Genomic DNA, 27795 nt, shown 5'->3' with positions numbered 1-27795 from the left:
ATGAATAGGACTGTTGTGGGAAAAACTTATCTGAATGTGAAATAGTTGTCAAATACACATTAAAAATGTTTTGAGTCTATTAAAATAAATTCAAATGCACTTAAACAGAAATTTAGATAAACTATCATACATCATGAAAAACTCTTCAATAAAAATACATTGCACTTCCTTTAACCGGACAGTTAGTTCATTGTTACTTTTAACTGCATGGTCTGGTGTCATATCCTATAGATAAATACAAAGCCAGTCAAGTTAGGGTTATTATTTGATTGTTCTCTAAATAGCAATTAGTTTTGTTTGATCATTGTGATTTTCACGAGGTGTTTTTATTATGAGACGCAAGGTGGGGTCCAATATTTTTATTTTCTTTCTGCATTTTGTAATTCAACTGGGCAGTCAGTCAGGTTTCAGCAGAAAAGTAGAAAAAATCTTTTTAAAAAACATATTTTCAATTGATATGCATTTTTTCCTTAAGCATAGAAGTTCTGATTTTGCAGAAAATAAGGTCTTAAATTGCACTCGCGTTTCGCTACCTGTAAAATTCGACCCATATTATATATGATATTAAAAAAAAGAGAAAATACCTTTAAGTCAAAAGTATTTTAGCTAGAATCTCTGAACCTCACATAATTACCAATAAGCACATGACCTTTGCTCACGTTTAGTATTATCCCCATTGACCAAGTGAAAGCAGAGTTTTTTTCTCTTGATTTTTGACTATCCAAGTAACCAAATAGGAGAGATCGTGTTTGTATACAAGTTCTATTTTTAGAACTGATAAGACAGTGATCGGGTGGGCAGAAGCCGACCGTCCATGTTTTTTGTAAACAGTGATGTTTTTCTAACGGTCTAAAGTTTCTTAAAACACAAATTACATAAATAATTTTTTGATCAATGGAAAGGTTATAAAACAAGCAATTTATTGATTACTTTTAATTGTTATTTCAAAATAAAATGGATTAATTATGAACGCTTAACTTACACTGCTTTTCTAAAGGTTGTGAAAATCACTACGCCGCTTTTAAAATTATATGTCATTTAAAACGGTTATTCATTGAAAAAAGGTATTTGGATACAAAAATATGAAGATTGTTTGTATTTCAAATCTTTTTGAATTTTGAAAATCCATAAATGAGCAAAAAAGTTATTAAAAATTAAAAATTCTGATTCAATACGCAAACGGTGTTAAAATCATTTGTTTTGCCAACCACCAGATAAACAGATGTTAACGCGTGACGTCACGGCGATCTCTCCTATTATGATATAAGTTACCTAATCGATGGATCTCCGTGAAACTTTACGTATTTATAGATCACTGTAGGGCATTTGTGCACACTTTTTGTCAGGATCACTACAAGAGTTATTGCTCTTTAATAAGGCTTTATTTATTTTACAATCCATAAATTCACACATTAAATTACAAAGTAGTCCATGGATGGATCTTCCTGAAGTTTAACACAATATAGATCAATATAGGGCAGTGGCACATGCTCGTCTTTCATCAGGATCTCTTCAGATGTTACAGAATTATTGCCCTTTAGTTGTTTTAAAATGCATGAATATCCACAAAACAAAGTTATCCATTGATGGATCTTTACGAAATTTAACACAAATTTAGATCACGTAAGGGCAGAGTTTTCACCTTGATTTGGTAAAAAATCGGGGGTTCCATTTGACCCGGGACCCCGGGTCCAGACCCTGGAGATTTTCAAAAGACGCTCAAAGGACCCGCCATGATACTTGCCTGTGCGTCACTTGAGACCCGGGGGCATTTTCCTTAATCCTTTCTCTTATCATTCATTTCCTACAATAAACCTGGATCCACATTCTAAATAAACACTCGCGGTCATACACTAATAATGATATGCGTGACGTAAGCAGTAAGGTATTGAAGGTGGAGTTAAACCACTGTTGACAGGCGATCATAAGGCAGGACTTGTCTAATGACAGCAGTAAATTTCCAATTTCTAATTGGCGAAAATGGTCCGAAGCTACATTTGTTACAAGATGTGAAAAATTGATAATCTAGCTGTGTAATAAACAACATCCGTTATTATAAGGAGGGGAGCCAAATTGCAACAATTTTATTTGATTAGGCAGTCAGTTGGCGATAATTAGATTACAGTTACTGAATAAAAATTCGATAATTATAATCATTACTTTATGTGCTTGATAAGATTTTAAAAGCGGTGCCGGCTGTTACGATTTAGCATTTTTTTATTGTTACCAAGTCTTAGTTTGGAGGGGAAAATGCTTTAAATAAACAGAAATTGTAAGTTTTGAATAGCTATGATGAAAGAAAATAAATTAAAAACAGGTATTTTATCAAGAATTTATGTGCTAACTTTCATTTTCCATATTTGTTACCAGTTTTCATGACCGTGATTTTCGGACATATCTGTCCTTTCTAACAACATTTTCTAGTGCATTCTTTATAACTAGTCAAAAAAAGCCTACATTTAAGAAAAATATGACAACTGTAGCAAAATCAACTAATATTCTGAGGCATTTTTGATAATATAACATGCAAAGGCATCAAACCACACCCTTCAATAACAAAAACAACCTTTCCTGCAGGGGATATAAATTCACTTAATTTTCTTTTCTTGACTTTTGTCTCTGTTGTTGATTTTTTATTTGTCATTTTTAGCTCAATTTTTCAAAGAATAATTAGAGCTAAATTGCACTCGCCCAAGCGTCGGCGTAGGCGTTGCCATTCAATGGTTAAAATTTTTGATAAAGTCAAATATCTCTGCTACTATCAACTATTGACTTGAAACTTAAAATGGTTATTTACTATCAAAGTCTACACCAGGAGAAATAGTTCCCATAACTCTGATTTCAATTTTGACATAGTTATACCCCTTTTTAACTTTAATATAACTTTTTGGTTAAAGTTTGATAAAGGTTTTTCTAGCAAAGCTCTAATTCAGAGTCAAGCACTGAGAAAAGTCGAGCGCGCTGTCGTCAGACAGCTCTTGTTAACTCGCCAGTCACATAGCACTTGACAAGGTGAGCTGTTTTGATCGCCCTTTGTCTGTGACCCGTCGTCCGTCCGTTCACAATTTCTTCTGAACACGTTAGAGACCACATTTTACAATCTATTTTAATCAAACTTGCACACAACTTGTATTGGCATAGTATCTTGGTTCCTTTTATAAAACTGGCCAGATTCCATCATGGGTTCCAGAGTTATGGTCCCTTAAAGGGCCAAACTTTGCTATTTTGGCTTTGCAGCCATATAGAGACTTCATTTTACAAATTGATATATTGAAGATTACAGAATTGATGTTATATCCTTTATCTTTCAGAGTGGTTAACAGGACAAGATGGGAATTTTTGGTACTGATGTTGTGAAATACAAAAACCAGGACTACAGCAAGTTGAAGAAAGAATGCCAAGCAAAGGGAGATTTATTTTTTGATCCGGAGTTTCCAGCTCAGGATAAAGCCTTGTTTTTTACCAGTGGTAAATTGACAGGTGTGACTTGGAAAAGACCCAAGGTAAACAAAGCCTAAAAATTGGAGTATTTAGTACATAAAGCAGCTTGCTCCATCACAGAAGTCGTAACTGTCAGAGATGATAATAGATGGTACTAAGTTACAGTTAGTTATAGCTCAGAAACCATTACATATTGCATTGACACAGTGCTTCCTAGTCATCAGACCAACTGAAATAACCAAATAACTTAATTCTTCAAGCCTTAGTTGATTAAAAGGACAAGATGGGGATTTTTGGTACAAATTGAAGAAAGAATGCCAGGCAAAGGGAGATTTATTTTTAGCTCACCTGTCATGAAGTGACAAGGTGAGCTATTATGACCGCTTGATGTCCATCGTCCGTTGTACGTCAATAATTTCTAAAAAAATCTTCCTCGTGAAAACCACTGGGCAGAATTACACCAAACTTCACAGGAATGATCCTTGGGTGGCCCTCTTTCAAAATTGTTCAAAGAATTGAATTCCATTTAGAATTCTGGTTGCCATGGCAACAGAAAGGAAAAACTTTAAAAATCTTCTTGTCCAAAACCACAGAGCCTAGGGCTTTGATAGCTGGTGTGTAGCATAATCTAGTGGTCCTCTACCAAAATTTTTCAAATTATCCTCCTAGGGTCAAATATGGCCCCGCCCCGGGGGTCACATGGTTTATATAGACTTATATAGGGAAAACTTTGAAAATCTTCTTGTACAAAACCACATGGCCTAGGGCTTTGATATTTGGTATGTAGCATCATCTAGTGGTCCTCTGCCAAGTTTATTCAAATTATCCCTCTAGGGTCAAATATGGCCCCGCCCCGGGGATCCCAAATTTTACATAGACTTATATAGGCAAAAAAGTTTAAAAATCTTCTTGTCTGGAACCACAACACTTAGACCTTTGATATTTGGTTTGTAGCATTGTCTTATGGTCTTCAACCAAAATTGTTCAAATTGTACCCCTTGGGGAAAAGAGGCCCTGCCCTGGGGGTCCCAAGTTTTATATAGACTTGTATAGGAAAAAGCTTTAAAAATCTTGTCTGAAACCATAGGACCTAGGCTTTTGATATTTGGTATGATGCATTGTCTAGTAGTCCTCTACAAAATTGTTCAAATTATGTCCTGGGGTTAAAAGAGGCCCCGCCCTGGGGTCACTTAGTTATTATGTGAGTTATATAGGAAAAATACTTAAAACATCATCTGATCCTATTTCCAAGACAGTTTAATTATAATTACCTGATGACCCCAAGTAATATGATGTCACTTTACTGTGACCTTGACCTACTGACCTACTTTCTTGTTTTTTAAGATACAGCCTTGAAATTTTGATGACATACACAGTTTTGCACACAAATCGTAAAACTGAATTTCATTGACCATGAATGTGACCTACTGATTTAATATTTTATCATCAGTTTTACATTTGAAACATGTAGCTCATATTACTCAGTAGAGCGATCCAGGGTCATCATGACCCTCTTGTTTAAGTTGATTAACTTAAAAGGCATGTTTTTTACTTGGAAGATTTGGTTAAAGCTGTATCTCAGGAACAACTCTGTTTATTTGATTGAAACTTCACACAATATTTTTCAGTCATCAAATCTACTGGAATAATCAAGATACATTGCTCTTGGTTTAATTTAATGAAAATTATTGCCCTTTTTATACGCCCGTCTCTGAACGAGTGGGGCGTATTATGTGAACATCTGCGGCGGCGGGCGGGTGGTCTTCGTCCAAAGCATGTCCGCTCTCTAAGTCGAACAGGTTTCATCAAATCTTCACCAAACTTGCTGACAATGTTTGTGGGCATAATATCTCGGCCAAGATCAGTAACCAGCAAAATTGTCCCAGGCACTGTTGGATTATGGCCCTTGAATTGCTCGTAAAACAGCGAATTTAGCCTTGTCCGCTCTCTAAGTCAAACAGGTTTCATCCGATCTTCACCAAACTTGCTGACAATGTTTGTGGGCATAATATTTCGGCCAAGATCGATAAGCAGCCAAATCGCCCCAGGCACTCTTGGATTATGGCCCTTGAATTACTCGAAAAACTGCAAATTAGCCTTGTCCACTCTCTAAGTCGAACAGTTTTCATTCGATCTTCACCAGACTTGCTGACAATGTTTGTGGGCATAATATCTTGACCAGGTTCGATAACTAGCCAAATTGCCCTAGGCATTCTTGGATTATGGCCCTTGAATTACTCGAAAAACTGCAAATTTACCCTTGTCCGCTCTTAAGTCGAACAGTTTTCATCCGATCTTCACCAAACTTGCTGACAGTGTTTGTGGGCAAATATCTCAGCCAAGTTCGATAACCAGCCAAATTGTCCCAGACACTATTGGATTATGGCTCTTGAATTACTCGAAAAACTGCGGATTTAGCCTTGTCCGCACTCTTTTTAAGTCAAACTTTTTTGCATCCGATCTTCACCAAACTTGCTGACGATGCTTGTGGGCATAATGTCTCAGCCAAGTATGATAACCACCCAAAGCGCCCCAGACATTCTTGGATTATGCCCCTTGAATTAGGCCAAGTTCGATGATGGGCGTATTTTGTGACAGTCTGGCACTCTTCTTTCAATTTAGAAAAAAACGTTATTTACTTACAATTTTTGGCTGCCTGTTTCATAATAAATATGACATCAAAGACCGGAATTAATAATACCTGTGTTAAGGGTTACTTGGAGTTTAGGTCCTTGTATTAATTCAAATTAAGAAAAATTGCAGTTAGTCTGCTCAATAAATGTAATTTGCTGAGGCGGTTGTATATTGTAACATTTTTATACATTTATTCTTTTCTATTTTTTTTTTTAAAACAAACTGTTATAAGCAGATTCACTTAAACTTGTTTCTATTCAACAAGAAAACTTTTGATAAAAGTAAATTAATCAAGGAACAATGCAAATTAGGTGCGGGACTAAATATTAGGGTTTGGAGGTCTGCCTTGATACAGGTATTTTTCTTTCTGGCCTAATAATAATAGTAATGTTAATATTATGAATAGGAACATTAATGTACATGTATGTGCAATCATGATTTATCAATGATTGTTAAAAAAGATAAAACAACACAGTCATGTAATATTACCATTGACACATTTTTTATTCTACTACAGACTAATACAAAAAAAAAAAAGAAAAATTATAAAATTACATAAGATTGATTCTGTTGATATTTAAATTATAGGAGTAATAACAGTGATGCAGTTGTGGAAATCTTAATTAAAACTAAGTTTCTGGAATCTCAATATCTTATATTTTTAATTTTCCAGGATATTTGTGAGAATCCTAAGCTGTTCGTGGCAGGCACAAGTTCCGGCGATGTAACGCAAGGACGTCTCGGTAACTGTTGGTTTGTAGCAGCATCTTCCTGCCTGGCGCTGCACAAGGAACTGTGTAACCAGGTAATTCCTTCAGATCAGGAATGGGATGAAAACAACCCTGATGAATACTGTGGAATTTTTCGCTTTAAACTCTGGCGTTACGGAAAATGGACGGAAGTTGTTATTGACGACCAGTTGCCTACAATTAATGGAGAGCTGGTGTTCATACACTCCCAGGCAAAGAATGAGTTCTGGAGTGCATTGCTTGAAAAGGCATATGCCAAGTAAGTTTGTACTGGATTATTGTACCCCCCGACAACAAAGTTGTAAGGGGGGGTATACTGGTTTCAGGTTGTCTGTCTGTCTGTCTGTCTGTCTGTCCGTCTCGCCGTCTGTCCGTAGACGCAATCTTGTGCGCACCATCTCTCCTTATCCCCTTGACAGAATTTAATGAAACTTCACACAAGTGATCAGTACCAACAGTAGTTGTGCATGGGGCATGTTAGGTTCTTTTATAAAAAAAATTTGCAGAGTTATGGGACTTTGTTTTTTTGTTACTATACTATATACATAGACACAATCTTGTGCGCACCATCTCTCCTCATCCCCTTGACACGATTTAATGAAATTTCACACAAGTGATCAGTAACAACAGTAGTTGTGCATGGGACATGTTAGGTTCTTTCAGAAAATTTTTTTGCAGAGTTATGGGACTTTGTTTTTTTGTTACTATACTATATACATAAACACAATCTTGTGCGCACCATCTCTCCTCATCCCCTTGACACAATTTAATGAAACTTCGCACAAGTGATCAGTAACAACAGTAGTTGTGCATGGGGCATGTTAGGTTCTTTCAGCGACAAAAATTGCAGAGTTATGGGACTTCGTTTCTTGTTAACATACTATGTACATACAGTCTGCATATGCAATCTTGTGCGTGACTAATCTACCAAACCCTTGCACACAATTTATTGAAACTTCACACAAGTGATCAGTACCAACCCTAGTTGTGCATGGTGCATGTTACATTCTTTTAGATAAATATTCTGCATAGTTATAGGACTTTGTTTTTTGTTACTATACTGTATACATACAGTCTATATACATACAGTCCACTAATTATGCAATCTTGTGTGAGTCAAATTGCAATGTACTGTGTCAGTGCATGCGGGGGGTACATTCATCACCTTTAGTGATAGCTCTAGTTATATACAGTGCATTCGCGGTGCTACGAATCGTAATTTAACAAAATACCGGTATACTACGAAAAGGTGTTGTGGTCCCGGCTGCTTTCCTTCTTATTTCTATGTTACAAAGTCGCGGTTTTACGAAAATGGAATTTAACGAAAAATGCGCTCCTACGAATGTATTTTTATGCCCTTTAAGCCTGTTTTCAACTTGTTTTAGTTGCAATTTTACGAATACCTGTATCGTCTAAGTTTTCATACCTTTTATAATGGCATGAAAAACGCTTTAGAGTGGAAAGTGTCACGATCAATTATCTGGGCGTAAACAGTAATTAAAGTGTGAAAACTTAGTAATTAAATTCGAAACACATATGCTGTGTTAGTGGTTATTTTTTCTTCTCTAACTATCAGATTGGATGGCATATATCAGTCACACTTGTTTCGATATCTATATGTCTAAAACAATCACTACATAAACATATAAAAATATTTAAGTCCTGATCGTCTGTAAATTGTCGTTTTATTATTCCAAACAATTCAGTGAAGGTTAGCTGAATCGGTAAAGGCAATTGTTATTTTTGTTCTCATGCAACAATGTACCCTGTATATGTTTTATTTACATTGAATAAAAAGTGAAGAAAAACAAAACAACCCGTTTTACATTTCAGATTCGAATAAGATTTGTAGTAGACCAAGATGTACATATAAAATTTGTATACATGTACATGTACTCCGATACGAAAATAAGATGTTTGAATATCACGGGTTACAACGTGTAGATATCAAGGTGCTGTGTAGCGAAATTTCCTATGCTGCGCTCGAACGAAAATGCGATATTACGAAAAAAATGCTCGGTCCCTTGGCTTTTTGTAGGATCGCGATTGTACTGTATTACCAAGTTTAATTTAAATGGAGTATCTGCTTCAGAAAACTGATAATTCTCAGTCCTTTGCTTCAAGGACAATGTTGTTGAATATGAAGAAATAAGGTTTACAGGTCTGTACATCATTTTTAATTGGAGTAAGAGATCCTTCTACATTTAAGGGATCAGCATTGTATAACATTGCTGAAGCTGGATCAAGATATAAGATGTTTGTTATATTTTAATTTTTTAAATTGTGCAAAATAGGATTGCAGTTTCAAGTAATGAGTTATTTTGAAATTTGATTTACAGGTTGTTTGGCTGCTATGAATGTTTGGATGGTGGAGATTTGGGCGAGGCCCTTGAGGATTTCACTGGTGGAGTTTCGGAACAGTTGAACATGGCTGACATTGGAGTTGTGGATAATCCAGAAGAGCAGACCAAGTTCTTTGAGCGACTGAAGAAAGAAGTGGACAGAAAATCATTATTGGCTGCATCAATACCTGTATGTGTCATAAAGTTGATGTTTTTAAATTTCTCATGTTGCCAATTTTTGTTTCTGTAACGATAATGATGATTATCGACTGTCATTCTGAGATCTTAATCTTATGAGAATATTATCCACTTGTGATGAATCCTAAAAAGAGTTTGTAATTGTAAGGGTGAAGTAGTTGTGGTTTTAAACCCAGCTTTGGTGTAAACTTTGTCCATGTGAGAAAGCTATCCTGAAGTGAAGGGATATAGATTTGGTGTTGTCCATGCAGCTGTTTTGAAATATAATGCTTATGATTCATAAAGTGTTATAGCTAAAATTACAAAACATCACATAATTACTTCTGTATAGCTCATGACCTTTGCTCACATATAGTATTATCCTAAGTAAAGGCAGAACAAGAAGTCAATTACTTAAAGTATTCAAGAATGAAACCTTTATCACATTTGGCAGGGGATACCATTTCATTGAATTTGCTTGTTTTTCCTAGTACTTTCTGACTTGTGCCGGAATTAATGGCTGGCAGCTAGGTTCGCACATGAAGTCTTCCTTCATCATTAAGTTGGGAGGTCACCATTATTTATCTAAATTGAGTCTATGTGAGTTAAAGCAAGACCAAAAATTAAATTGCAGGCAGAATCTAGTGAAGAAATGGAAGCATCTACAGCTATGGGTCTGGTGAAAGGTCATGCCTATGGTATAACTGCTGTGAAAAACATCAGTCTGGAGTCTGGAATGTTCAGCTTCCTTAACAAGAATAAAATTCAGATGATTCGACTGAGAAATCCCTGGGGTCAGGGAGAATGGACAGGCGCTTTCAGTGATAAGTATGTACTTTTCAAGTTTGTATCTCTAGTTAGTTTGCTTAAAAACAACTGCTCTTTGGAATTTTTCAGTCTTATAGCATCTTATTTGTCCATTTTCATAGTAGCCTGCCAGACAAGCTTACTAAGTAGAACACAAAAGTATGAATTGAGAGGTCACAAGTTTGATCACTGGGGTCAGCATAATTATAGTCTCAGTAAGAGTTTAAGAAATAAAAGTTTGTCACTGTCCACCTCTGACACATGTGGGAAAGTTGTCAGTTTCTTGCTGAGAATGTTTCAGTGTTTGTATATAAGCCTGGAACAAGGGCTAAGTTAAATAAATGATATTCCCTCCCTGAAATACCTTAAAAACATTGTTAAATCCACAAACAAACAAAAAAAGTGTTATCATAGCTTTCATGTAGACCTCTAGTTAAGCAAATCTAAAATATCCAACATTCTGATTTTGAATCACTGCATTGACAGTATTGGTACCTCAGAAAGGTATACAGAAGTATATAACTTTAACTACAAAATCAATGAATGACTGATGAAATGTTTGTTTTTTAGTGATCCAGAATGGAATAAAATCCCTATAGGTGAGAGAGAAAAGGCAGGAATTGTGTTTGAAGAAGATGGAGAATTCTGGTATGTCTACAACCAACTTGATAAAATAAGTCTCTTGAAGAGTAATAAGTATTGTAAAAATAGAATATTTACAGAAGACATGAGTTACAGTATTGACTTTAAAGTGCACTTTGTATTTCCCTTGCAACCATGTTTTAAAGCTGACTCTTGTAGGTTATGTTGAATTTCTCTCTTCATTAAATATCCTTGATCTAGCTTTTTTTAAGGCAACTTAGTAAACATTGTAGGTGAAAAGTTTCTTCTCCCAAAAATCTAAATAATGTAGGTACTGCAAAAATAACCACAAACATCTTGCAAAACTATTTGCTGAACGGAGTAAACCGTTGCAACACTTTCGAAATAATGGAGAACGCATTCTTCCTGCTTTTTTACCTTGACTGGTATGTAGAATTTATTGTTGCTCAATTTACCATTTTTTGAATGTCATATATACATTCTGTGACAAACTTGGTGAACATGTTGAAAAATTTCACCCAAACTGGGGGCTAGCAACTTTTTTGATACAAAGTTCATATTCCATTATCTGATTAATGTAATTCAAATTAAAAATGGAAACTGCTGAAAGGGTAAAAAGAAGGGTGTGTGTGTAAGTCATGTTTGGGACTATATACAAAAAGCTTCTGTCATTCTGTATGATGGATGGTTTCCCGTTACAAGGAAAATGAAATGCAATACTTACATTTATAGGATGAATTTCGATGATTTCTGCCACCATTTTGTGAATGTGTCTTACTGTCGAGTAGTTAATACATCAATGTTCAGCTTGTCTAAGACCTGGCATGAAGGGATAGCTCACAGTGCCTGGAAAACACCTGACCTTGCTGGAGGCTGCCTTAATAACAAGGAAACCTTCCTAAAGAATCCTCAGGTATGTATTATATTGAACAGTGCAGTCTCTATAGAATGAGGAAGACTGAAATGTGTTTGTTGTACAGAGGGCGTTGCTCTAGAGAGGTAAATGTACAAAGACTTATCTAATAGAAAAAAGTATTTGCTTTTGTAGGGAGTTGTTTACTCATCAGAGGTATTGTAAACAGTATTTCTGCTTCACTTATTTTGTAGAGTAGTTTCCTGTGGTATTGGAATTGTGCTTTCCAAACAGTAAAAACATTTGGCTTCTTAACATTTATGATTTTAATCCTGCCCCATTTGAGAAGAGGAATATTGCTTAGAATCTGAGATAGACTGGCCTGTGTGCTAATCTCAGTATGGAGAACACTAGACTATTACGTGTTATCCACCCATTTGTCATGTAGAGAAATTGTATGCTTCACATGTGTGTCACTTGGAGAAGTTGCCTATTACCTACACACAGCAAGTTAGGTAATGGAACAGAGACTTAAAACACTAAAAACATTGTCTAGCTGCAGTATCTTAATTGAAATATTGTTGAACTTTTCTGTTGGTTCAAGTTTGTCTTGAGTCATCGTTTGATGATGCCAGTTGACCTGTGGACGGTTCTACCCAGATGATGGTTTGTCTTTGAGGTAATGCTCCAGGAGGCCTAAGGGGTCTTCCTCCACCATTTAGCTGGACATGCACTGACCTGAACTGTGTGTGATACCAACAGACCTATTGAAACATGATTAATGACTAAATCCAATTTTCCAGAAATTAAATTAAACAAACTTCTGTGTATTACAATTGACAGTTTGTGTTTTCCATCACTGATGATGAGGATGATTGTATGATGCAGCTGATGCAGAAAAGTGAGAGAAGTCAGCAGGGGAGTGGAAATACCACCATAGGGTTTACTATTATGAAGGTAATGGAACTTATTCATGGAAATGACTAATTTGCTGATAAATCATGGTGCTGTTCAATCATGAACAGGTGGAATATGGCATGATCATCAACAAAGCTTTTTATGGACAAATTCTAATGACTTTTAACAAAAGTTCCAAAATAAGCTGACTCTGGTGTTGTGTAACTGTTAGTACAACAGAATTGCCACTTGCAACTATTAATGTGCTTGTTAAATGATTTATTTTTGGAAAAAATGTGAGACCAGTCCTTTGCAGCATTATTTTTAAAGTTTGATGAAATACTTGTTATTTTATTGCTAGAAAGTGAAAAAGTTTGGTCTATTTTATCAGTAATTGATACCGGTATATCTGATTTCATAATGATTTGTAGTCAGTAACACAGAGGTGTCAGTATTTATATACTATTTGTGTGTTAGGAATATTTTATTATTTGTAGGTTGAGGAAAACCGTCATCATCGGATTCATGACCACACATACCAGGAAGTCATTAAGAATACAGTGTTCCGAGACAGTCGCTCCATCTTCCAGAAGCTGAAGCTTGATAAAGGACGTTACTTGGTTTTAGCATGTACTTTCGATCCAGCCATTCAGCAAGAGTTTCTCTTCAGAATATACACTGGGGCAGCAAATGAATTCAAGTAAGAAATAGATTATTTTATGCCCCCATTCTCCCACCCACTGTTGAAGTAGAATGGATATATTCTTGCTTTAGTTGGTTTGTCAGTTAGTGGGTGTCGGTGACCTTGAGATTGAAAACAGAGTCCGATTAGTTAATGGCATCGGGTCAAAGGCCATTTTCACACACAGACCAGCATCCTTGTTCCATGTTCACAACACGTCTTTCTGTTTTAGTTGAGTATTAAAATTTTGATAGCAATTTTACTAGAACTTCAAATTAATTCCCAATAAGGCTGACCTTCAGTACTGAATTGTCATGATTATGTCTCCCACCACACAGTGGTGTGGGAGACAGTTTGATTTACTCCAGTCTGTGTGTGTGTCTGTGTGTGTGTCTGTCTGTCTGTCACAAAGCTTGTCCGCACTCTAAGTCAAATATTTCTCATCCAATTTTCACCAGACTTAAACAAAATGTGTTTGACCATAAGAGCTAGGCTAAATTTGATAACTAGCCAAATCGGTCCAGGCGTCTTAGAGTTATGGCCCTTGAATTACCAAAAATCGGCCTTTTTACTCTTGTCTGCACTCTAATTCGAACATTTCTCATCCAATCTTCACCAAACTTGAACAAAATGTGTTTGACCATGAGACCTCGGCCAAGTTCGATAACTAGCCAAATCGGTCCAGGCATTTTGGAGTTACGGCCCTTGAATTATCGAAAAATTGGCAGTTTTACTCTTGTCCGCACTAAGTCGAACATTTCTCATCCGATCTTCACCAAACTTGAACAAAATGTGTTTGACCATGATACCTCAGCCAGGTTTGATAACTAGCCAAATCGGTCTAGGCATTTTGGAGTTACGGCCCTTGAATTACCGAAAAATCGGCCTTTTTACTCTTGTCCGCTCTCTAAATCCAACATTTCTCATCCGATCTTCACCAAACTTGAACAAAATGCGTTTGGCCATAAGACCTTAACCAAGGTCGATAACTAGCCAAATCTACCCAAGCACTTTTGATTTATGGCCCTTGAATTACTGATTGGATCCACTCATCCAGACCATATAATTGGATCCACTCGTCTAAACCATCTAAAGAAACTAGACATTTTTCATAGGGGCAGTTGTGGGAGACATGCGCTTTTCTCAAAAGCATCTCTAGTTAACATTTGATTTTAAACATTCAGTTTACATATGAATGACAAAGTTTCATTATCAAACTCATCTTAGACTGCAATTTTTTTTATCACGGGGCCTGGTAAAGATCTGCTATCATGAAGGAATAAGTGTTTTACAGTGGTTGTTTTTTTTTTTTTTTTGTTCTGCTCTATGAGATTGCTGGTAAGTGCCCTACTAGTTAGGAACTACAGGATTGTGTTTTTCCTGTCTGCTATAGATTTCAGCTGTTTTGTCAAAGAATTTTTGTACCCCCCCTCAACAAAGTTGTAAGTGGGGGTATACTGGTTTCAGGTTGTCTGTCTGTCCATCTGTCTGTCCGTCCGTAGACACAGTTTTGTGCGCAACATATGTCCTCATCCCCTTGACACAATTTAATGAAACTTCACACAAGTAATCAGTAACAACAGTAGTTGTGCATGGGGCATGTTAGGTTCTTTCAGAAAAAAAAATTGCAGAGTTACGGGACTTTGTTTTTTGTTACTATACTATATACATAGACAATCTTTTGCGCGCCATGTCTCCTCATCCCCTTGACACAATTTAATGAAACTTTACACAAGTGATTAGTAACAACAGTAGTTGTGCATGGGACATGTAAGGTTATTTCAGAAAAAAAAATTGCAGAGTTACGGGACTTTGTTTTTTGTTACTATACTATATACATAGACACAATCTTGTGCGCACCATCTCTCATCATCCCCTTGACACAGTTTAATGAAACTTCACACAAATGATCACTAACAACAGTAGTTGTGCATGGGACATGTTAGATTCTTTCAGAAATTTGCAGAGTTACGGGACTTTGTTTTTTGTTACTATACTATATACATAGACACAATCTTGTGCGCACCATCTCTCCTCATCCCCTTGACACAGTTTAATGAAACTTCACACAAGTGATCAGTAACAACAGTAGTTGTGCATGGGCATGTTAGGTTCTTTCAACGACAAAAATTGCAGAGTTATGGGACTTTGTTTCTTGTTAACATACTATGTACATACAGTCTGCATATGCAATCTTGTGTGCGCCTAATCTTCCGAACCCTTGCACACAATTTAATGAAACTTCACACAAGTGATCAGTACCAACCCTAGTTGTGCATGGTGCATGTTACGTTCTTTTAGATAAATATCCTGCATAGTTATGGGACTTTTTTTTTGTTACTATACTGTATACATACAGTCTATATACATACAGTCCACATAATTATGCAATCTTGTGTGCATCAAATTGCAATGTACTGTGTCAGTGCATGCGGGGGGTACATTCATAACCTTTAGTGATAGCTCTAGTTATATCACTTGGCACAAATAGTCCCTGTTGTGAGATGAGCCATATGCAATGCCTAACCTACCATAAAGGTCAAGATCACACTTGGAGGTAAAAAATGAAATACGTAATTTTTCTTGTCCAGTCATGAACTTTGACTTGCACAGATTGATATTCAAATAACTTTGCACAAACATTTATCATAACAAGACAATGCATCATTATGCAAAACCCAGACCCTTAGCTCAAATGTTAATGTCACACTTCGAGGGGGGGCGATGGTCTAGTGGTAACACGCTTGACTGCCAATCCAGAGGTCCGGGGTTCGAATCACAGTCCAGGTACTGGAAATTTCTGAGATGCTCTTGAGTGTCTCCCACCTAACTAAGAGGCCTGTACTGGTTCTTCCCAGGAAAGACGGCTTTGCATGTATCGGTGCTATACACCGGGCATGTTAAAGAACAGACTGTCTATTTGCAAAGAGCTAGGCTAAGTTAGCCGGACAGTCCTGTGTCTGCATATCTGTATCTGTTCTGGGGGCTTTATCTCACTCTGTCTCTCTGGTCAGATCGCTCTGTGTCTGTACTAGTAGAGGATGAATTTCGCGCTCTGTGTGGCTGCGTTTGCCATATGTAAAGCACCTTTGAACGTGTTTATCTTGAAAAGGGCGCTATATAAATCTGGTATGATAATAATAATCTAGTGTTGAGAAGATGTATCATGCACATCTCCCAGACCCCTAGATCAAAGGTCAAGGTCTTTTGGAGGTCAAGGTTAACAAAGTCTGTTTCATGTCTGCTTAATAACTCTGCTATATTCCAAGAGATTTTAGTATCTCTTGACAAATGTTCCCCATAATGAGTTGACTTGTCATGGGCAACACCCAGACACTAGCTCAAAAGGTCAATGTTGCACTTGGAGGCCAAAAGTTAACAGGGTCTGTGTTTTGTCCTCTCAATAACTTTTAGTATGACTTGAAATCACTTGCCTACCTCAGCATTGATTCCTTTCCTGTTAGGAAGTCATGCAGCTGATTTACAGAATGTTGGTGGTTGTACCCAGGTGCCCGTCTATTCCTGAAACAATGCCTCTAGAGGCACCTGAGGTCTTCCTTCTCCATCAAAAGCTTGAATATTGATGTTTGTTCTATAATGTTGGTTTGATGTTAAACTTAACACACCAAAAAAATAAGGAAACAAAACAAGTCTGTATAAAGTAGGGGGAGAGATCACATTTCAGTAGTGCACTCCAAAACATCATTGATGTATCTGAAATATCAACTTTAGTGTTGAACTAACAGGAAACACTTTCAAGCTTAGATAGAAATGTGGTTTCTGATTACACTATTATTGTTTTACCATAGGGAGTTGCATCATGACAAACCACAGAGAAGTTTCTGGAACTGCTGTGCTAAACAACCAGTCATGCTTACACAGGTTAAAGTTCTCAAAGCTGAAGGTTTGGAGAAACAGGAGAGAGATGGTTAGTACTTTTCTACGTAAGGTAGTTCTGTATGTTTGGAAAAAAAATTGAGTCATGGTTTAAAATAAATTATTTCCATAACATAGAATAAGTCCTGGATCTGTCATACAAAGTATAAATCGTACCATATGTATATATATATACGTAGCCTTGTGTTAATTGATAAAACTGGTAATGTAACTATCTTTCTAAAGATAAAATGGAGCCTCCATGGCGGAGTGGTTAAGGTTGCTGACTTCCAATCACTTGCCCCTCATCGAAGTGGCTTCAAGCCTCTCTTTGGGCATTGCATTCTTCATGTGAGGAAGCCATCCAGCTAGCTTACGGAAGGTTGGTGGTTCTACCTACGTACCCGCTCATGATGAAATAATGCACGGAGGGCACCTGGGGTCTTCCTCCACCATCAAAGCTGGAAAGTCACCATATGACCTACAAATGTGTCGGTGCGACGTTAAACCTAAAAAAAAAAAATGAAATAGAATGTTGACACCTGAAATAGTTCCAAATAAAGGCATAAAATCAGCTTGATATTTGATATCTTGTATCTTGTAAATCGAAACATATGTTGTACAACTTTTTGTTCCAATAGCCTGCAGATACGATTTTTTTTTATCATTACAACAACTTTCAGGTGCTGATCCATACTGTATCATCAAATGTGAAGGACAGAAGGTGACTACAAGTGTGAAAAATGACACATGTAATCCTGAATGGAAGCAGGGAGCCATCTTCTTCAGAAAAAATCCTCTCAAAAATCCCATCAAAGTCCAGGTTTGTACATTTAACTTTGGTGCTTTTTACTTGTAACACCATATTATGGTAACTTAAAGCACTTGCTTGTTTTTCAGCCAATATTTGACTGCAGTTGATATTACTAGGGAAGTTAGTTCTTTTTAAAAATGCTGAATATATCTCTAAAGTGTTTACTCCAAGTAAGAATATTAATCATTTGAAATTGTAACAGATATTCTGGGACACCCTGTACCTGAATGTAGTAACAGTTTAATAACAATATATATAATTATTAGAATTATATATTTTATACAGGGCATAATTTGATAGAAACCTTATTTCTGACACATTGCATTCTTACAAGGTCAGTCTACATTCTGATAAGAAAGTGTCTTGTAGTTATAAGGGTAAATAAGGTCAAGCCTAACTATGGTCAGTACTGTGAAATCATTTCTGATTTCATGTTATTTGGCGAAAATAACTTTTAGTGGACATGAATTGATGAAGTCAACTTTGTATGATGAAATGATTGGAACTTGTGTTTTTTCATTGGGATTGATTCAGCCACAGATTCCACAAAAAGTAGTTCTGGAATATTAATGATCATCAGTAGTAATTATTTTAAGGCAACTTGTTCCATTCTGGCCAGCTAAACTGGAAAGTTTGCTATTAGGAGTATAGTTTTAACCCGACTGCAAATGTAGTACAGTCAGATTTTCATCTTTCTGTCATAACAGATAATACAGCTAGTGTTGCATCAGAAATATATTGTTTATTTTTTAGATCTGGAATAGCAACATTTTGAAGGATACATACATGGGCAAGCATCTGTTCATCAGTGCTGATGAATGCACGCGGTCTATCCAGTCTGTCGGGCTTGTTGGGCGCGGCAAGCAAGGAGACCAGATTAGGTCTGGTAAACTCATCGTTGAGATAACACAGACAAAGACTCTTGATGCCATATAGATAAACAGTTTATATCCTAAGAAATAGAATCCAAGGTTATAAAACTTGAGTTTAGGAGACCAGTCTCAAAATGTAACCTTGCCATTGGTCAATTTCAAGTTTATGTTTAGGAGTAACCAGTCAGGTGTAACCAGTCAGATGTTCCATTTTCGAGATATGTTTCCAAACTCATGTATTGTAACTATGGCTTCCAAGTGTAGTGATTGATTCAAAAACATAGATCTGACAAGTACCTTTGAAGAAAATCTGAATGTTTTATCTAATATTTATAGTTGTAGTGATTTTATTTAAATTTTTATGGAGCGGATGCAATATGCATAGATCTGACATGTATTGATAGATGAAGAGCTAAATATTGTGTATATTTAATGGACTTTGGTATAGTTTCTAAGGAATACTGGTGTACAAATAGTCAAAATTCTATGTTGAAATGTATTTAAAAAAAAACAATGCAGGATAAAATCATGTAAAAAATTCAAATAGTTGTGACTATTTGGTGTTATTTAGAATAAAATTGATATCAGAATTGTGATTGGACGTTCAAATGGGCAAAACTTAGATCTAAAGTTCAATGCACTTTAATGTAAGTTCTGTTCCTTTTAATTGATTCAAACTGTAAGAAGTACAAGTACTGTTATACAAGTATATCTTTGGTTTGGGCATTCATTAGACATGGTGCTAGGTATCTAGTTAAATCCTTACAATTTTAACATATTAAGGCTATAATTCATAAAATTCTGACATGTCTGTTTAGTATTTATAAGAACATCTTACACCAAAAATACGAATTACAAAAGTTTTGCAAGGAAAGTATGCATTGTATCAAACAAGTACAGTTAAGCTACAAATTGCAATATTTTAGCTTTTTTGGTCATAAAATGGTGAAATATGCAATTTAAGGTATCCCACCAAACTTAATATTATTGATAAATTTAAAACAAAAAATATTTTTGAAAATCATGTGGAAAGTCTTGTTACATGATACACAGATAAAGTAGTTACCTTCATTTCATTGTCTGGAAGCTGACATTTAGGTACAGTGTATATATTCTACAAAACAAATGATAGCTCAAGTAGTTACATGGTGGTAGTATGGTGCATTATTAGCTTTTCATATAACATGTAATTATACACTTGTATTAAATATTCAGTTTGTTATGGGTTCAATGGTGTTCAGCCTTCGTTACAAGCATGTACAAATAAAGTATGTTTATATGTATATTTTCAAGTAAACATTTATCAGTTTGGATTGAATCCATTTGGTTTGAAACACGGCTCCTATCTTTTATATACCTTCCTTTATAGAACTTAAGATAATTTGTTTTGTATGTCTGTGAGATATATACTGACAGCTATTTGGCTTCTCGTGTGATTTTGTTAATACTCAGTACTCTAGATTTGATATTATTTATACTGTCTTGATAAACTTGGATACATTTGCTTTTTTAAAATATTTCCATATTGATTATGACATCAGTTTTGTCATTTAAAGTAAGTAATCCTTTTAAATTTTATTTGTCATTTTATTATTTTTTTTTTACATAAAATTTGTTATATTAAAATTTGAGATGTTCTGCTTGGCTTTAGCTGTCATTTAACATGTTTTTAAAGCTTTTTTTATCATAATAATATTTATATAAATTTGTAAGTAATATCAGATCTAAAGTATATTTCTTTCTTCATTTGATACATTTTTATTTGATTTTGTTTATTTAAAGGTTTTGATGTTGACCATTTTTCATTTTCAAAAAAGTCACAAAATTTCAGTGAAGTTCAGATATTTTTCTACTGTCAGTTTTCTTAGCTGTAAAATAGTATCTGCGTCTCATTTTTCATTGAGAAAATTATAATTTATACTGTTGAATGCCAAGATATTGCCATAGTTTATACACGAAAAAGAAACATAAATTGCATAAACATACTACATATTGCATTATGCATATAGTCTTTCTAAGCTCATATTAAAATGATAATAAGGTCAAATATTATATATTTTCTCTCATGTAGCACCTTAAGGCTAAAATAGAGCATGTTCCTTTGTTTTCTTAATGTAAACAACTTATTGCCTGCATCAAACTTCAAACTATCTTTTCAGAAATTTTACATCGTTAGTAAACATTAATAACGTTAAAGATTAAAGAACCAGTTTATATATGTATATCAAAATGAATCCACAGTTGTCTACAGGTATTCACTGATTACTCCTCCAGAATTAGGCTAATAATGCGAGAATCTTAGTCCCCACTCTTGTACACACATCCTTAATTTCAATAGAATGTGATGTGGTATTTCATATGCATTTTTTTTGTAAGAGATGATATGATCATTAATAGATTTTTGTTCATATTTACATTAATGACTGTAATATCGACATACAAGTTTTGCTGTAGGCAGAATACATTGTTTGTGATGGTGAGATATAATGTACTACATTGAGTGTAGTCATCCCTTTGGCCAGTATCATTTAATGTGGAAATCCAGATTTGTGATGTGACAGTCGTTGAAATTGACAAGTTCAAACATTCTTTTAAATAGAACAGAAAGTTCAGTTTCTTTTGAAATTGTTGAAAATCGAGTAAAATAAAATAAAATCACAAAATTTAATGTGTACTGATAGCAAACAGTACACATGTGCCATTTGACAAATGTTAGTAGATTTCTTAGCAAGCAAGTTATATGTGTAGAGAACAAAGAAATAAAACACTAAATGTAGAGGAGGGAACATGTGTGAAAGAAATTTTTCTTGTATTTTTGCAAAACATGGTACAGATATTTTTTTTTAGAAATATTGTGATAGAAACAAATGATACATGTATGTACAGATTAAAGAGACTTAAAAGCTGTTTCAGTTTATAATGTATAAGTAAGAGAATTTTACAGGGTATTGATAAGAAACCATGGAAATATGAGTTTTAATGTCAGTGAACGAGTATTAACCATTGTTGTGCTGGTGCTGTATTGAAAATTTTATATCTCTGTGTACTGTGATTGAAAAAGTGCTCAATATGATTTGGATTGCATATTGTGGCATTGCTCATAGAAACATGTGATTTACATTCGAACTAATTACAGGTGCAGTCACTTCTACTGTTTTTGTCCTGTCTTGAAATTTGCTTTTTGATCATAGTTTGAAAATTCAGAAATAATTGGGAATGTCTATTCTGAATGTAATGTAGGGTTTTATTATTGTAAATAAGTTTTGCTGAAGGGTTCCTGCTTTATTCTCATACTGTTGGGGTTTTCCACAACAGGTTGTTGCTAAGCTTAAGATGATTACATATTGCTGTATCTATATAAGGTAATCAGAGGACAGTGTAAATTGTGAATTATATGCAATATTATACAGTTTTATAAGCTCTTTGGTATGGAGTTAAGAATTGTGTGTTATAGTTCTATGACAGATTCAGTTGCAATGATTTTTGAAGGTCAATGCATGCAGTTGTACATCACAACATCAACAGTTTTAAAAGAATTGACAACAATTAAAAAAAGATCAAAATTATTTTTCAGTGTTAGTTTGTGGTTAGAACACAATTTGAAAAAAAAACAAAAAAACTTTTTTTTTACTTTTTATTTACATTCCAAAAACAAAATAAAAAGTATTTTTCAGGCAAAAAATGGCTTTTATCTGGAGTCCTACCACTTGAATACTTGTGTGAATGTTGGCAGACTCGACAAACTTGCAGTTAATAATAAATGAGCTATTAGTTTCAGATGTTGTATCAAGTACCCAGTTCTGATCAGAGTTTATCATTTTGTTGACATAAAAAAGCCTTACAATATGCCTTAACATCTCATGAAAGTTGTGATCATATTGGCTGAAACTCCAAATAGAATTTTTTACATTTTCTGCACTCAACATTTGATTGGTTGAGTACAACTGGTAGTCTCTATTGTAATATTGTCGTATCTTGCCTCCTGCTTATTTCTTGCTGTTCTGTTGGTCAGTTGATGTCACTAGAAAAATGAATAGGTTCCATATACACATACTTTTACAAGCAAGGGTTATTTCCCCTATTTCTGTTTTTTTTTTTATTTGTTTCCCAGATTTAATTCTTTTTTTTTTACAGATTTTTTTTTGGGGAGGAGGGGGGTGGTGGAGGGGGAAGAGTACACATGCATGAACAGGAAAGTAAATTAATTGTAATTGATTAAAAAGAATTACCACTGTTGTGATTTTTATACGCTTGCCTGAAAGACGGGACATGTTATGGTTGGGTGGTCAGGCAGGCAGAATCCACAAATTTTGTCCAGAGCATTTCTTCATGCATGGAGGGATTTTAATGTAACTTGGCACAAATGTTCATCACGAGATGGAGTGTCATGCGCAGAACCAGGTTGCTAGGTCTAAGGTCAATGTCACACAGGTCAAAGGTCAAATTTAAGAATTACTTTGTCCGGAGCATTTCTTCTTGCATGGAGGGATTTTGATGTAAATTGGCACTACTGTTCACCATCATGACATGGAGTGTCATGTGCAAGAACCAGGTCCATCGGTCTAAGGTAAAGGTCACACTTAAGGTCAGATGTCAGATACAAGAATGACAAATTTGTCTGAAGCATTTCTTCTTCATGCATGGAGGGATTTTGATGTAACTTGGCCAAATCGTCACCACCATGGGACAGAGAGTCCTGTGCAAGAACTAGGTCTAAGGCCATATTAGAATCAAAATAATTTATAGTAAAAGAGTGTTTTAACACTATTTATACACTCAGGCGGTAATACATCGTACAAATAATTTCACTAGGCTGCGCCCTCATGAAATTATTACGCCCGACGTATAACCGCCCATCATGCATAAATAGTGTTAAAACACTCTTGCTATAAATTGTTTCTTAAATATAACCTTTGTAAAGATATTGTGGTGCAATTATACATCTTCCATTTCATTTCAGTTTTAAAACTGCATTTCTGTCAGAGTTTGAAATAGATACCAGTGTGTGTATAAATGCAGAAAAAGCAGTTTTTGAAAGTTTCAATATTATTTCTGTTCTTGGCATTTGTCCAATTTTATTGGTTCATAATTTCGTCTTTCATTGGTTTCATATTGTATGTATATTTTTTGTTTTCTTTATCTGAGTACCGGTATGTCTGTTTTATTCCTGTTCATTTTTTCTTTGTTTATACATGCTTTTGCATGAAAATGGTTATTTTTTTCATTTTTCAAGTAAAGTTTTCTTTATTTTGTTATTTATATTTGTGTTTACGAAACTTGAATCAAAAGTAAGGTGATTTGATATATGTGTCCAGTATAATACAGGATAGGGAGATTGAGTTGTCAAATATTGAGCATCTGAGGATAAAAATGGGGTAGAAAAATTTCATAAGACACATAAATCCATATATTTGAAAATTAAAATTCAGGTTGTACAAGAACAAATTAGATGTGTGCAGCTGAATTGTATGGAATTAACAATATATTTAACTTTGACACCTCAGTCACTTGTTGCATAAAAAAAGAAATGGCTATACACATACCAGTAGCCTTACAAAAATGATGGTACAACAACCCTATTGTGTTTGGAAATGAAAGTGTTTGGGTTTTTAAATAAATCTGTTTGGTTTTGATGTACATAGGATTTTGTGGCATTAAGAGTAGCAGATTTAGCTGTTTGTATAGAGGGAATGGCATCGTGTGCTTTAGTTTGAACAACTTGCGTTCGCTCAGTTAAATATGTCTTACTCAGATCTTTTCGATTTTTATCTCGATGACTGGCAGCTTTTTTACATGGTAACATTTTTAATGGGAATGTTAGTTTTATTTGATCAGATTTTTCGCACTTTTGAAATGCAGTACTGAAGTAAATGTTTTCAAGTAATTTTTGCAGTTTTTGATTTTGTATTTTTTGGACAACTTATCTAAAGCACTGTATTGCTCAGATTTATGAGATGTATAAGATTGAATGCCTGTAAACAGGAATAGTTTTATTTGGTTTTAACAGACAAACAATAGAATTTGAAAATGTGCAAAATCTATAGGGGCATAGGGCTTCCAGGTGTTAAAACCTTACAAGAGCTGCCAATATCTATATAACACCAAAAAGCTGAATCTGTATAATTTAATATTCTATGTGTATACTGATAAAGTACAACTAAATTTGTTTTATTTTACACACAAAAAATTCTGGTAACTTAACTGGTAAAGAAAGTTATTTACAGATTGATTACAAATGAATTGGCCAAGAACTCAAAAAATTTCTCTGGTTTTACTGTTCATTTATTATCGTCTGACAAATCAAAATAGATCTCGTTTATTAATTGAGAAAAAAAGCATAAATCTTAAGGTGTACCCTTTTAAAAGTAGATAAAGAATAAAAGGTGTTTTTTTTGTTGAATATGTTATTAAGCAGCTGAAGGATTATTAAGATCATTAAGTATCTGTACACATAGTTAGTATTTAGTTTGGCTGTAGGGGAACTGTACTGCACACTGCTATTTTGTTATCTGCTTTTATATATTGTATAATTTATTTAGGTCCCATACCTTTGCAATTTATTTGATATAATGCTTTGTTTTAATGCATATAAGCATATTTAAAGTGTTCACATTATATATATATTTTATGAAATAAAAATTCTTGCTTGCATTCCAAGTGTCTTTATGATTTGTGATCTATGTCAGTGTGCATTGTTTTCCTTCTTTCTTGAAATATTTAATGTTGAATTTGATAATGAAAGCTTGGATGTCCAGCAAACTATTTGAGAGTAATAGGTGGATAGGGACTGGCGATCCCTACTTGGACAAAGAAATCTACCATATTTGTCAACATCAGTGAACATGTTTCCGATCTTAACACACTGCGTTTAAATCTGTGAATAAAAACCACCTACCAGTAAAGTCCACTTTTTGTTTCTCTCAAGGATGGTCAATATAGACCAGTTTAGAGTGTATGCCAATAATGTGTGGGGTTTCTCTCCTTGTTTGAACAGTGGACAGACAAAAGCCTTGGTCCAGTCTAGTGAAATGATGTATTGAAAAATAGCTAAAATCAGAACACTAACAACTTTAGCCCTGATATAAGTCTTAAGACTTTTACTGGTCAAATACGGTCTGGTCCTGCTGCTTCGTCATGGTTTGGATGATTCCACCGCTGGTGTGATTGAAACTGTGATATCAAACTTCGTTGGCACAATTCACGGTAATTCCACGAATAGTCCACAATGTAAATGATTTCACGTGTTTTGTGATTTCGTGATATGGCAATTAAAAAATTAAGGAAAACCGGAGATACAACAACTTTTACAACTACGACAAATCGTTAGAACATCCACAACCACAAATTAAGACAGGTTTTTATGAGGAAGAAGACGCCTAGATGCCAATCCGTGTAATATTTCAGGCATGAGTGGGCACTTGGGTAGAACTACACCCTGGATGGCTTGCTCACATTAACAAGAGCTGTCACGGGAGACAGCGTGCTCGACTATTTCGATGCTGGATAGTGAAACTATAGGCACATCTGTTTAGCACCAAAGTGTTTATTGTCACTGGAGTGTTTAATGACTCCAATGGTGGATGAATATAAAATTATTTATACGACGTATTACCGTCCGAGTGTATAAATAGTGTTAAAACACGGTTTTGCGATAAATCATTTCGATTCTAATATGCTCTTAATCGAAAACAGCTAGTAGATAAAATATAGTAGTACTCTTTCTTGGCCACAACGGGAACATTGACGTCATCGCACGTTAACGTGACGTCATTCTAGCGTAAGCGTGTTTTAACAGAAACAAGCATATTATAATGTATTTTATTTACGTAAACTTTTGTCATAGCCTACAATATAAATTTAGATCTATACATATAAAGTTTATCATTTAACCACTTCTATGCCAAGGGCCGATTTCGGGCCGATGTTGTTTACTACGTTGGGTGCCAAGGGCCGATTTGTGCCGATCTGAACTGAACAATTACGCCGTTCATTTGATGTAGGTGTAATTATTTCCAAGCGAAGACATATATGTTTCTATGGAAATGAAACAAACAATCTTACTGGCATATTATGACGTCATTTTTCGAGTTGACGTTACTTTAAAGACGTTAACGTAACAACAATTCCCACCGATTTGGGTGTTATCATTTGTTTATGTACCCGTCAGATTATATACCTAATTAAATAGATTAGGATAATTAGGACGATATCTTCAAAATATTTTCAATCTTATTTTTTGAAGATGACGGAACATAGTTTTTGTGATTCACTTCCCTTTCATGACTCTTTGAAATACAAACAAGTAACGTTCACATGTTTAGACAACGATCATTCACAATTTGCACACGTGATTCCCGAGTAGAGGGAAACTTGTACTCACTTTGCTGGGTTAATATTGAAAGAGTAGTTCTTTTGGCTCACGTTATAGGGACAAAAAAGTAACAGCACAGTGCGTGAACTTTTATTTGTAAAATGAGAGAACGGAATGTCCTTTCTTGCATTCTAGACTGGATTTTCCCGTGCTTTTGCCGGTGCTGGAAAACCCTTCTTGCAAACCAGACAGGAATTTCCCGTGTTTTTGTCGGTGCTAAACACTCTTCTTGCATGCCAGGCAGGATTTTCCCGTGCTTTTGCCGGTGCTGGAAAACCCCTTCTTGCATACCAGACAGGAATTTCCCGTGTTTTTGTCTCTGCTAAACACTCTTCTTGCATGCCAGGCAGGATTTTCCCGTGCTTTTGCCGGTGCTGGAAAACCCCTTCTTGCATACCAGACAGGAATTTCCCGTGTTTTTGTCGGTGCTAAACACTCTTCTTGCATGCCAGGCAGGATTTTCCCGTGTTTTTGTCGGCGCTAAACACTTCTTGCATGCCAGGCAGGAATGTCCCGTGTTTTTGTCGGTGCTAAACACTTCTTGCATGCCAGGCAGGATTTTCCCGTGTTTTTATCGCTGCTAAACACTCTTCTTGCATACCAGACAGGATTTCCCGTGTTTTTGTCGGTGCTAAACACTCTTCTTGCATGCCAGGCAGGATTTTCCCGTGTTTTTG

The 27795-nt window shown here is 35.3% G+C and overlaps 1 protein-coding gene across 1 annotated transcript; it reads left to right on the top strand.

Moving 5' to 3' along the window:
• The first annotated feature begins 383 nt into the window (after nucleotides 1-383).
• Nucleotides 384-25398, top strand: LOC123553901 (calpain-5-like). The gene is made up of 12 exons (XM_045343637.2): nucleotides 384-505; nucleotides 3312-3503; nucleotides 6749-7083; nucleotides 9164-9356; nucleotides 9978-10171; nucleotides 10721-10798; nucleotides 11486-11666; nucleotides 12450-12563; nucleotides 13001-13203; nucleotides 16995-17113; nucleotides 17745-17884; nucleotides 18629-25398. The coding sequence occupies exons 2-12, from the start codon at nucleotides 3330-3332 to the stop codon at nucleotides 18809-18811; spliced, it is 1914 nt and encodes a 637-aa protein (XP_045199572.2). The 5' UTR covers nucleotides 384-505; nucleotides 3312-3329; the 3' UTR covers nucleotides 18812-25398.
• The last annotated feature ends 2397 nt before the right edge of the window (nucleotides 25399-27795 follow it).

This window comes from Mercenaria mercenaria, chromosome 7 (genome assembly GCF_021730395.1).
Source record: "Mercenaria mercenaria strain notata chromosome 7, MADL_Memer_1, whole genome shotgun sequence".
Lineage (NCBI taxonomy): Eukaryota > Metazoa > Mollusca > Bivalvia > Venerida > Veneridae > Mercenaria > Mercenaria mercenaria.
Note: the sequence above shows the minus strand (reverse complement) of the source record. Positions and strands in the feature narration are given on the sequence as shown.

Coding starts and splice junctions, on each gene's coding strand:
- LOC123553901 (XM_045343637.2), top strand. CDS start 3,330: ATGGGAATTTTTGGTACTGATGTTGTGAAATACAAAAACCAGGACTAC. Junction 7,084..9,163: donor CTTGAAAAGGCATATGCCAA/GTAAGTTTGTAC, acceptor TTTGATTTACAG/GTTGTTTGGCTGCTATGAAT. Junction 12,564..13,000: donor TAGGGTTTACTATTATGAAG/GTAATGGAACTT, acceptor TATTATTTGTAG/GTTGAGGAAAACCGTCATCA.